Here is a 13,305-nt window from a genome sequence, read left to right on the forward strand (position 1 = left end):
TTTTTTTCCCTTGCGTTATGCGGGCCTCTCACTGTTGTGGCCTCTCCCATTTGCGGAGCACAGGCTCCGGACGCGCAGGCTCAGCGGCCACGGCCCACGGGCCCAGCCGCTCCGCGGCACGCGGGATCCTCCCGAAACGGGGCACGAACCCGCGCCTCCTGCATCGGCAGGCGGACTCTCAAGCACTGCGCCACCAGGGAAGCCCAAAATCAGAAGATACTTTTAATTGTGAACGGCTCGATAAACCCTAAAGCTACTGATAACTACTGATATATTGGTAGTCTGCATATTTACGATTACATTAGTGGTTTATAATATCTTTTATTTGTTTCTACATTCCTGAAAAATATCCTTATGCCAAGTTGAGTTACTAGAAAAATAAGTTCTCAGTTAAATATTAGAGATCCTACAGCTTGGTGGAAAATAGAGATGTAACTGCATTCAAATAATTTCCTATACCACTGGTCCTCTGTACATGCAAAATTGTCTTCTTTTTTATGTTTCTAGTCCTCAGGAATGTTAATTCTTCTGTGTGAGTAGTAAACATGCTCAGCCACTAGCTATGAAAGAGTTATACATAAGTTAAAACAAATTGACACTTAACCTTAAATCAGTCCCTAGCCCCACCCCCTAAAGATCAAATCAGCAAAGAATATGAGGCTATAACAAGGCTACGTGTGGTATTGGTTGGAAATCTAAACTCTTTATGGTAGACACTGCTGGCTGCCTACCCAAAAGCCCCTCTCCCCTGTTTTCTAACAGAACTATCTTTGGTAGGAGTGCTCACCTAAAATATTACATTTTCCAGCTTTCCTTATAAGTAGAAAATGTCATAACTCTGGTAAATGAAATATAAGTTGAGGGTTTCTTGTAACACTTTTCTCCCCTGTTAGGACAACAAGAAGTGGTGGTACCTTTTTATCCTCCCTGGAATGTGGATTCGAAGTAAGAGATAAAGCAACCAGATCATGACTAAAAAGATGAAAGCTATATACTAACATTGATGAAGGAGAAATCTGGAGGCAGCCTGGGATATTTAAGATATTGGACAGCTGCTGCACCAGCCCTGAATTTCTCAAACCAGAATCAGTTTATGAGAAACAAAAATAAATCCCTAATTTTTAAAACCTCACTTAAGTCAAGTTTCAAATGCAATATTAACTGATAAGACTCATGACTTGCAACCCAACTCCTGGGAACTTACGGTCAAAGTAAGGAAAGAGTTATGTATGTACAGGTATTCAGGGCAGCATTTTCTATATTGAATTAACACTGAAAACAGATTAGATATCCAACAATGAGAGAATGTTTAAATTATGGTAAAATACAACTTAGACTACTAGGCTACCATTTAAAAATCAGCTTTTTGAAGACATAATAGTAGAAAAGATTCAAATATAAAATTACATCTGTTCCTTTCATAAATAGCGGAAAAACTATTGGTTGCCTGATCAACAGTTATTCCCAACCCCCTTTTCCTTTTCCATCTCCCATTAGAAAGACTGGAAAAGCTTACAATTTCATTTCCCCACTTTTCTTGGGGCTAGAGGTAATAATTTTATACACTCATGGCCTGTGAACAGAAATCCACTGTGGATATCTGGAGAAGGTTTTGCTTTTATGAGAAAAGGAACAGATGTGGAAGGCTCTGCCTCCTTCCCCTCTTTTCCTATCTTGAATACAGACACATTGCTCTGCACTGCAGTGGCCATCTTACCATGTGGGAAAAGCTAAAAGACTTTCAGAGACCTTGGTATCGTGGAGTCACTGAACCAACGCCAGCTCCTCTAGACTTCTTGTTATGAGAGAAAAATAAATCCCTATTTGAAAAATCATTGCTACTTGGATCTTCTGTTGCTTAAAGTAGGAAACATTCCTACCTGATATAGAAATAGGTAAACTGGGACTTGGCTGGTGGCACAGTGGTTAGGAATCCACCTGTCAATGTAGGAGACACGGGCTCGATCCCTGAACCAGAAAGATCCCACATGCCGCGGAGCAACTAAGCCCATGTGCCACAACTACAGAGCCTGTGCTCTAGAGCCTGCGATCCACAACAACTGAAGCACATGCACCCTAAAGCCCGTGCGCTGCAACTACTGAGCCCACATGCCGCAACTACTAAAGCCTGCACGCTCTAGGGCCCATGTGCCGCAACTACTGAGCCTGTGTGCTGCAACTACTGAAGCTGTACATCTAGAGCCTGTGCTCCGCAACAAGAGAAGCCATTGCAATGAGAAGACTGGGCACCGCAGCGAAGAGCAGCCGCCGCTCGCCGCAACTAGAGAAAGCCTGCGCGCAACAATGAAAACCCAACACAGCCAAAAAAAATAAAAAATAAAGGAATAGATAAATTGTAAGTGATATGAATAAAAGATGTGACAGGAAAATTAAAACAGTCGACCTTTTAGGGTACTACTGAAAATTACTTGTAAAGAAAAAGTTTTGTTTATACAAGAAAACATTTAGGGGCTTCCCTGGTGGTGCAGTGGTTAAGAATCTGCCTGCCTATCCAGGGGACAAGGGTTCAAGCCCTGGTCCGGGAAGATCCCACATACAGTGGAGCAACTAAGCCCATGCACCACAACTACTTAGCCCATACTCTAGAGCCCGCAAGCCACAACTACTGAAGCCTGCACACCTAGAGCCTGTGCTCCGCAAGAGAAGAGAAGCCATTGCAATGAGAAGACTGGGCACCGCAGCAAAGAGCAGCCGCTGCTTGCCGCAACTAGAGAAAGCCTGCGCGCAACAATGAAAACCCAACGCAGCCAAAAATGAACAAAAAATTTATAAAAAAAGAAAGAAAGAAAGCATTTAAAAATAAAAGTATAGAGCTTAAAGGGAAAATGTTAGACTAATTTTGTTGCTGACTATGAATACACGTGCCATATAATCTAGATTATCTTAATTCTAATACTAAGGGCATTTATCCATTGTCTTTTGTTTTGTTAAATAGTCAAACAAAATTTAGTAACCAAAACACATTTTCAATAAAATTTTATATGTGTATATGTGAATAAACAATGAAACAGCACCAACGACCTCTGTACAATTTTGTCATACAGTTTCTGTGCAGGATGCTTCACCAATAAATCATTCAATTTGTTTTAAAAGCATGTGATTACAGAAAACTATTTAAACTGTTCAGCAAAAACTGGGTAACATCTTTCAAAGATACCTCAGATACTCATACCAACACAATCTATCTTCTGAATATCAACTTGAGTTGCACAGGTTAAGATGAAGACGCTTCACATAGTGCTGAAGATGTGATGCAATCTGTACTTGAACTGGCATTGCACTTCCTCAGACTTAGGGTGTCTTCATTACAAATATCTTCTATCCCTGAGAGATCAGCTATTATCAGGATGGCTCATCAGCTAAGTCACGTTGGTCAAAGTACCTGGTGAAAAAAAGAATTTACACAGCAAAGGAAACGATAAGCAAAACAAAAAACCTATGGACTGGGAGAAAATATCTGCAAATGATACGACCAACAAGGGTTTAATTTCCAAAACATACGAGCAGCTCATACAAGTCAATAACAAAAAAACAAACAACCCAGTCAAAAAATGAGCAGAAAACCTATATAGACATTTCTCCAAAGAATACATACAGATGGCCAAAAGACACATGAAAAGATGCTCAACATTGTTAATTATTAGAGAAATGCAAATCACAACTACAATGTGGTATCACCTCACACCGATCAGAATAACCATCATCAAAAAGTCTACAAATAACAAATGCTGGAGAGGGTGTGGAGAAAAGGGAACCCTCCTTCATTGTTGGTGGGAATGTAAATTGGTGCAGCCACTACGGAAAACAGTATGGAGGTTTCTCAAAAAACTAAAAATAGAATTACCATATGATCTAGCAATCCTGCTCCTGGGCACATATCCAGAGAAAACTCTAATTTGAAAAGATACACATACCCCAGTGTTCATAGTAGCACTATTTATAATAACCAAGACATGGAAGCAAGCTAAATGTCCATCAACAGATGAATGGATAAAGAAGATGTCATGTACACACACACACACACACACACACACACACACACAAATAGAATATTAGCCATAAAAAAGAATGAAATATTGCCATTCGCAGCAACATGGATGTACCTAGAGATCATCATACTAGCTGAAGTCAGACAGAGAAAGACAAATACCATATGATATCACTTATATGTGGAATCTAAAAAATGATACAGGACATCCCTGGTGGCGCAGTGGTTAAGAATCCACCTGCCAATGCAGGGGACACGGGTGTGAGCCCTGGTCCGGGAAGATCCCACATGACGCAGAGCAAACTAAGCCCATGTGCCACAGCTACTGAGCCTGTGCTCTAGAGCCCATGAGCCACAAGTACTGAAGCCCGCGCACCTAGAAACCATGCTCTGCAACAAGAGAAGCCACTGCAATGAGAAACCTGCGCACTGCAACGAAGAGTAGTCCCTGCTCGCCGCAACTAGAGAAAAGTCTGTGCACAGCAATGAAGACCCAACGCAGCCAAAAATAATAAATAAATAAATTATAAAAATAAAAAAATGATACAAATGAACTTATTTACGAAACAGAAACAGACTTACAAATATAGAAAACAAACATAGCTACCAAAGAGGAAAGGCAAGGGAGAATAAACTAGGAGTTTGGGATTAGCAGATACCAACTACTATATACAAAATAGATAAACAAGGTCCTACTGTATAGCACTGTGAACTATATTCAATATCCTGTAATAAACAATAGGGGAAAAAAATCTGAAAAAGAATATATATATGGATAACTGAATCATGCTGTTGTACACCAGAAACTAACACAACATTGTAAATCAACTATAGTCCAATTAAAAAAAATTTAATGTATACTTAAAGATATTAACTGCAGCACTACTTGCAATAGCAAAAGACCACAAACAACCTAAATATCCATCAATAAATGGACTGACTGAATGAGCTACGATACATCTACACAGTGGAAGACTATGAGGCTTTTATAAAAAAAAAAAATGAGGAAAATATCTGCACTGCTACCATGTGATTTCCAGGATCTATTAAGTGAAGAAATAAGGTACAGATTGGAATGCTTAGTATGTTATGTTTTGTAAGCATGTGCAGAAATGCAGATATATTTATATGTATTTGCTTATATTTTTTAAAAGAACAGTGAATGGAAGGATAAATCAAAAATTAACAATAAAATGCATAACTACAAAGGGAGAAAAGATGCTACAGAGGATAAAGGTGGATTCTAAAAGGCTCCAAAATGTACCTTGAATTATAATTTTAACTTTGGAACAATGTAAATATTTTATTAAATTATAAAACAAGATTAAATAAAAACAGAAAATCACCAAATGAACCTTCTCCTATACTAGGTTTGTGGCATAACCACACAGAGGAGAATAATTTCAAGTGATCTTAAACATGATGTTCTGATATCCCTAGTGAGACATACCAGTGACAAAGAGAACTGCAAAGAATTTTTTAAATGTACAGAGTGAAGTCAGAAAAACAAATATCATATATTGATGCATATATGTGGAATCTGAAAAAATTGGTATAGATGATCTTATTTATAAAGCAGAAATAGAGACACAGATGTAGAGAACAAACATATGGATACCAAGGGGGAAAGGGGGGCGGGATGAATTGGGAGATTGGGATTCATATATATACACTATTGATACTACGTATAAAATAGATAACTAATGAGAACCTACTGTATAGCACAGGGAACTCTACTCAGTGCTCTGTGGTGACCTAAATGGAAAGGAAATCCAAAAAAAGAGGGAATATATATATATATATACACACACACATACATATAGCCGATTCACTTTGCTGTACAATAGAAACTAACACAACATTGTAAAGCAACCAAGAAAAAAAAGAATTCTTAAACTGATTTCAATAGTTTTATTATTAGTAATATTGTTAGTATTATTCTGAAACTATTATGTGAATATTACAGGATAAAGCCAAAAATTATGTTAATATTATTAGAAACCAGAATTTTGAGCATAGAAGAACAGAAATAAAACATTAAATAAAAATCAAGTACTCGGGCTTCCCTGGTGGTGCAGTGGTTGAGAGTCCACCTGCCGATGCAGGGGACACGGGTTCGTGCCCCAGTCCGGGAAGATCCCACATGCCGTGGAGCGGCTAGGCCCGTAAGCCATGGCCGCTGAGCCTGCACGTCCGGAGCCTGTGCTCCGCAACAGGAGAGGCCACAACAGTGAGAGGCCTGCGTACCGCAAAAAAAAAAAAAAAATCCCGTAGTCTTAACTTAGAACTGCAATATTAATTTGAACTCATGATTTTATTTTTCTCTTTCTAAAAACTACATAACTTCCTAGCTCTGTTCAGTGAAAAGGTCTAAATGCAATGACCAAACGAATAACAACTAGCTTCCCTAATGTCCAAATTGTAGACTCTAGACACCATTTTCTACTTTAAAACAGGAACCAGCACTCCCAGGAGAAAAGAAAAGACTGGTTCCAGATCTGGAGCCAAGTGTCCAAGATACATCTGAGTCATTTTGGCATACTAGAAAGGAAGAAAGCCGTAAAATAAAAAAGACCACTAAGGTTATATAACAAAAAGCATAGGAATTGATCTGAGGGGCTCCCACTGTCCAAAGATGGAACAATTTGAGCATCAAAAAGAATAATGACTGCAATATCCCTTTACCTGAATGCGATGGTCAACTAAAAGTGGGACAACTAGACATTATATGCTTCCTGATGTGACACAATAGCACACATAGAGTCTTGTCAAACAAACAAACATACACATTACATATAATCAAGCCTCTAGACCTACCTACCAGTTTACAGAAGATATGGAGGACAGATGAACCATTAAATACCATCATGAAGTTAGCTGTCAAAACCAAAATGTGGGAAATTTTACAAGTCAAAGGACCCGGTTTCTTCAACAAGAAAATGTCAAGAAAAACCCAAGAGGTTGATGGGGATACTTAAGAGACATATTAGACAAATGTAATGAGTGCATTGCACTTGGATCCTGATTTGAACAATTCGAATGTAAAAAGACATTCTTGGGACAATTAGGGAACATGAAACATGGACTGGACATCAGACGATACTATGGAGTTATTCTGAAATTTATTAGTTATTCAATAAATTTGTGATACAAATACTACAGTCATGTGTTTTAAAAGCCCTTATCAGTTAGATACACTAAAACAGGAGAAATGACATGTCCGAGATTTGTTTAAAATACAATCACAAAACAGTTGAAGCTGGGTTATGGATTTATCTTGGCAGTTTATTCTACAACATTTTTATGGTTTAAACAACTCCATAATAAGAAGCTTAAAAAAATATTACCATTGGTAAAACAATTAAGGCAGCTAACAGTTACTGGATCCTTTTTGAATGGCATCCCACTCATCTAACAAGGTATTTCTATGAATTAGCAGTTCTTGCCTTAAAGATACCCAAACAAACAAAACCAACAATAAAAAACCCTCTTGGGTTTTCTGTCATAACAATGACAGATACTTACATTGAAGCTGTTACTGCAAAGAGTTGAGGCCTATGTTATCTTTTTTCCAAGCTTGCTATAACCTTCTATAAGTTTTTCCTAAGTGAAGTCTATAGAACTGTCCTAGAACTTTGTCCTAGAACTTTTCTGTCCTAGAACTTTTCTGTCCTAGAACTTTTTTCCATTTTTACCTTTCTAAGGGAAAAAAAAAAAAATCATGACCCAATACACTTGGACATTTCTTCTCTCATAATTGTATAATATTATAAAATATCAGTCAGATGATATATTTAAGTTTCTGGTTCCATTAAGTACTAGCTTACTGAACCATCAATTATCGATACTTAATCTTTATGAACTGGTGTCCTCATCTGTAAAGGAAAAAAACCCTGAGTGGTTTTAAGAATTAGAGATACAGTATATTTACGCCTAGGGCAACACTGTATCCTCTCATTTAATCCTTACTACCAACAGATGAGGTAGGTATTAATTTTGTTTGTGATCAGCATAGTTAAGGGCTTAGTTCTGGAGTTTGGATCTTAGCTCTGCCATTTACTAGTTCTGTGATGGTAAGAAAGTAATTTAACCTCCCTCTGCCATGGTTTCCTCATCTGTAAACTGATAATAGTACCTACCTTCTAAGGATTAAATGAGTTCCTATTTTGAAGCACTAAGAAAAATGCCTGGCATAAATTGCCAAGTAAGTGTTATTTATCATCATTGGCATAATTACCGTAGATAAAGAAATTACATGCTGAATGCATGTACACTCTAAAAAGTATCTTGTCTGGGGGAGGGAAAAATGAACACAGGATTACTTACCCTCCCAATATTAAAAATACTATAAAGCTTTGAAAAGTTATTGGCATTGGAATAAAAACACTGACCAATGAACAAAAACATCAAGTCCAGAAAGAGACCTAAAATAAATATGTGTGTGTATATATACACACACACATACAAGAATTTAGAATATGAAGACATTTTCAAATAAATTCCAGGTGAAATTTTAATGTAAGCAATAAAATCAAATGTATACTAAATAAAAACATGCCCTGACTGAAAATGAACAAAGGACAGTAGCAATTAAAAAAAACTGCAATAAAACATATTCTACCCTTACTGATAATCATACAAAAGCAAATAAAAATAATTTGTATCTTTTTATTATCAGAATGGAAATATTTATATCAACTGAAAATGCCCAGTGCTGAATAGGAGACGGGCACTCTCATTGACACTTTAGTGGGAACAGAGTGGTATGATCTTTCTGGAAGGCAAACTGGCAATAAATATATCGGTTTTAGAAGTACATGCAAGCCCTTGGGACTTCCCTGGTGGCACAGTGGTTAAGAATCTGCCTGCTAATGCAGGGCACACGGGTTCGAGCTCTGGTCTTGGAGGATCCTACATGTGGTGGAGCAACTAGGCCCATGTGCCACAACTACTGAGCCTGCGCTCTAGAGCCCGCAAGCGACAACAACTGAGCCCGTGTGCCACAACTACTGAAGCCCGTGCGCCTAGAGCCCGTGCTCCACAACAAAGAGTAGTCCCCCCTTGCTGCAACTAGAGAAAGCCCTAGCGCAGCAATGAAGACCCAACACAGCCAAAAATAAATAAATAAATAAAAATTAAAAAAAAAAAAAGAAGTACATGGAAGCCCTTTAACTTATTTCTAGGAATTTATCCTTTGGAAAATATAGCACTGTATGTACAAGGATCTTCAATGCAGCATTATTTATAGAAAAAAACTAGAAATAAAGGGAATTGTGATAACACAATACTGTTTCCTTATACCTCAACTTCCTCATTGTAAAATGGAAACAATACTCTCTACCACCATTAATAATGCTATCATAAAGCAAGAAGCCAAGGATTACTTACCTGCTAACCAAGCAGATTAACAAATTCAAAGCAGGAACTCTCTCATCATCTTTGTTGTCCTAAAAAAAAAGAAAAAAGATAAAGTTTAAAAGGTAGTCTGTTATCTCTTAATATTTTTGAAACAAGTTTCAAGATGGAAAACATGAGCATTTTATTAGAGGATAGTAATAATCACAGGGAAATAGAAAATGTTAAAGAAAAAGGAGAAACTGTAGAGTTAATGATTCCTTGGGAAACATCTAAGATCATCTTTTAAAGAAAGGTCCTGAATAGGTCCTGAAAAGAAATAAGAGTTGAGGGCTCTAAGGAGGATAACTTGGGAGAGATCTTCTTCCTGGTTCCAAGTAAAGGAGCAAAAAAGCCCTGTGTCCTAACTGGGCATGACAGGGAAAAATATTATATAAAAATACTTTAAAGAAAACATTCCAGATCAGAGTTCTCAAATTACGATGGAAGTAGTTCCTGAACTATACATTTTATAAAGTTCACTTTAAATATCTGTTAAAATGACAGACCTAAGACACATGGAAGGTAGTCTTCCATGAAAGTATGAAATTTATTTTTACACATTTCAAGGAATAGTCACAATAACTCACTGAGTAATGTTATAACAGACATGTCATACATTATTCAAACTTGGGACACACTTCAATGATGTCAGCATATTCAATTCCTTTATGTGCCAACAACAATATGAATAAAACATACTTCCTGCTAATAGCACAGAAGAGGAAATATCCATATCAGCTTTAATTAAAGGAAAAATGTGTTAAGTGTCATAAAAAAGATACAAAGCTTACTGGAAAAACAGAGGATTGAAGAGATTCTTTTTAATTGTGAGGATTAGGGAAAGTATCACAGAAAGTGATAGGATATGAGCCAGACTGTGACAAGTAAATGGTATATAGATGTAGACTAGAAGAGAGTGAAAAGGCACTTCTGGAGAGGGAATAAAGTCTAAGAACATAGATTAGGGAATATTTAATGAGTGACAAGTACATTCTGCTCTGAGTACAGCCCATATTAAGTTAGTTTGTGCCATATCATGGATATTTAATGAAAATATTTTGGAGTAGTCAATGAAGAACAAGTATACATTTTGTGCAGGAGTAAAGAGGAATAAAAAAAAATCAGAAGTGGACTTAGTCTGGCATCAAATTAATTTATATTGTAATGCTGCAGGTATGAGTTAGAGGAAGGGTCTGATTGGAGAAATTCAAAACAATTATTATGCCAGACTGTTAGTTGACCACCCTGGCTTCTTGACTCCCCTTATTATTTAGCAAATGAATCTCATTTTTAGCTGGGCACACTGTCACCCAACTAAAGTAAACATTTCCCATAGTTCCTTATGGCCACGTGACTAAATTCTGGCCAATGAGCTATTTTGGCCAGATGTGTTTGTAGAACCTCTGGGAAGGCTCTCTGGAGGGGACGACCTTCTTCTCTTCTTTCCAGCTTCCTATAGTGAAATAAAATGGCTGAAACTCCAGCAGCCATCCTAGATTATGAGGTGAGCTTGAGGATGGAAGCCACATGTGGCAGAACTCAAAGGCCTGGGTCGCTGCCACCTCAGATCTAATCTGCCTACCTTCAGACTCCCTTTGTCTGAGAAAAGCACTTACATTTTATTTAAGCTACTGTTATTTTGGACTCTTCTATTATGTACCTAAGTCTAATCCTGACTAATCAAATATTCCATGTTTTCCTGTTTCATTGAAATCGTTCTTTACCACCACATAAATTGGTGAGTGCTTCTGATTTGAAATATTAAGTTTGAACTTACCACTAAAAGCCTCACTTCAGAGCATCTTCTTGCAAGCTGCCGAATCAGTGAATGAGCCTCCGGTAATAAAGGTTTTTCAAGACAAGCCAATAAAGCATAAAGCCATCTTCCCTATATAGAATTTTAAAAAGTAATAAGTAAGCAAACTGCACCATAAGTTTAACTTATAATCACTGAAATGTACCTCAGAAAGGTCATATCAAATTATGTTTCCACCAGCAGTATATATGACTGAGTTTATTCTGAGCAACACATCACACAGCAATTTGTGTAACACGCTAAGTTAGCTCCTCAAGCAACCCCAAATCAATAAGACTTTTTCTTAAACAAAAAGATTCACATCTGGGGGTGGGTGGGATAAATTGGAAGATTGGGATTGACATATATATATATATATATACTATTGATACTATGTATAAAATAGATAATGAGAACCTACTGTATAGCACAGGGAACTCTACTCAATGCTCTGTGGTGACGTAAATGGGAAGGAAATCCAAAAAACTAACACAATATTGTAAAGCAACTATACTCCAATAAAAATTAATAAAAAAAATAAAATAACATTAAAAAAAGATTCACATCCAGGTTTCTTTTATAAAGAGTGAGCGGGACTCTCTTCTACACGAAAAAAGCTGGTATACATTTAAACTTAACTCAAACTTTCTGGGATAAATTTACAATATAAAGCTGGCATTCAGGTATTCAAATGGCCTCTACACTTAGAAGGTGCTTAAATCTCTACTGATTGTCTAAGATGTATCTATACTGAAAGATTCCTTTTCTCAAAGTCAGTGAGCACACTGTGACAATACTAAAAAATAAAAGCAAAACTAAATAGCTGAAAACCTTCTTTAATAACATCACACTTAGTTGGCAAAATAAGGTGGTATTTCTCAAAAAATATTAGACAAGTAATCCCAAGAAATAATTAAAAGGTCCCTTTTTCTTTTTGCTAGTTTATGATAAGCAAACTTCCTGTGACACAAGGTTCTTTTTTAAACATTGGTATTCTCGGTACTAGAGTTCTAATGGTATGGTTACTTAGAGGAATTGAACACTGTTGATTTAAAAGACAGATTACTCAAAATAAAACTCAAAGGATTAATCAGGTTAAAATTCAGTAAATCAGCTATCACTGGTTCAGAAACACCTTAATGGTTTCTCTGGCAAATATAGCCACACTTTTCGGTAATACATTTTCATTAAATTAACAGGAAAAGCCAAAATTATCACCCTCTTGAGTGGGTAATCTTTAAAAGCTAAAAAAAAAAGTCCCCAAAATCTTACAATAGAGTTAAAAAAATAAAGACTAAAGGAAGAGAAGGAAAATACGTCAGATAAATAATACTGCTAAAAGGTCGCCGCTATCAGACAGGAAGAACTGATATAGAATTTAAAGCTCAATATCTAGATTCCAATGAAAAAGTAGCCTAAGAATATGAACCAGGTTATCTATTGAAGATGTAGCTAATATATCAACCCATGGAAAAAGTTTTGCTTCACTGATAAAGAAACATAAATTATATTTACTTTGAAGTACTACTATATATTTTCTAAATTTGAAAAACCAAAACAAATTATAAAGTGATAGCTTGAACTGTATGGAATTGTTGAAAATCAAATGTTTTTAACCTACAAAAAGGGCAATTTCATATGGTTCAACTTAAAGTAGGGTATTAGGGAAGATAAATTTAAGAATCCATTGCTGATGTCATTATATACGGATTCAATTCTTCTGTAAAGCAAGCAGGATGTAACAAAAGCTTACAAAACCGTGATCCAATAATTCTATTCTAGAAATATCCTGAGAAATAATAAAAAATAAAATCAGTATAAATGTTTATAATTTAGTCATGATTGTAAAATATAAGGAAGAATCCAAATTGTCAATAATGAGAATCAAAGTAAACCACAGACATTTAGACAACAGCAATTATGTGAATTACATTATCATATAGAAATATATATGTGAAATGTGAGCTAAAAAAACAGAATATATACATTAGTAACAACTATGTAAAAGACATGTCTGACCACTCAATCGAAAACAGTGATTTAAGCATGGAATTTTTCCCCTTCAAAATTATATGTTAGGGCTTCCCTGGTGGCGCAGTGGTTG

At 36.4% G+C, this 13,305-nt stretch overlaps 1 protein-coding gene across 3 annotated transcripts in view; it reads right to left on the reverse strand.

Annotated features, from left to right (window-relative positions):
- Positions 1-3,118: 3,118 nt before the first annotated feature.
- The window catches only part of GEMIN2 (gem nuclear organelle associated protein 2), a 19,729-nt gene continuing 9,542 nt past the window's right edge, over positions 3,119-13,305 (reverse strand). The window contains exons 8-10 of one of the 3 annotated variants that reach the window (XM_007465793.1): positions 11,184-11,294; positions 9,398-9,456; positions 3,119-3,403 (exon numbers count right to left, since the gene is read on the reverse strand). In XM_007465793.1, coding sequence (XP_007465855.1) covers positions 3,364-3,403; positions 9,398-9,456; positions 11,184-11,294 — 210 coding nt within the window. In that variant the 3' untranslated portion in view covers positions 3,119-3,363. The remainder of the gene's footprint in view (positions 3,404-9,397; positions 9,457-11,183; positions 11,295-13,305) is intronic. The other 2 variants (XM_007465794.1, XM_007465795.1) reach the window with 2 other exon arrangements.

This window comes from Lipotes vexillifer, unplaced genomic scaffold (genome assembly GCF_000442215.2).
Source record: "Lipotes vexillifer unplaced genomic scaffold, Lipotes_vexillifer_v1.1 scaffold7, whole genome shotgun sequence".
Classification (NCBI taxonomy): Eukaryota; Metazoa; Chordata; class Mammalia; order Artiodactyla; family Lipotidae; genus Lipotes; species Lipotes vexillifer.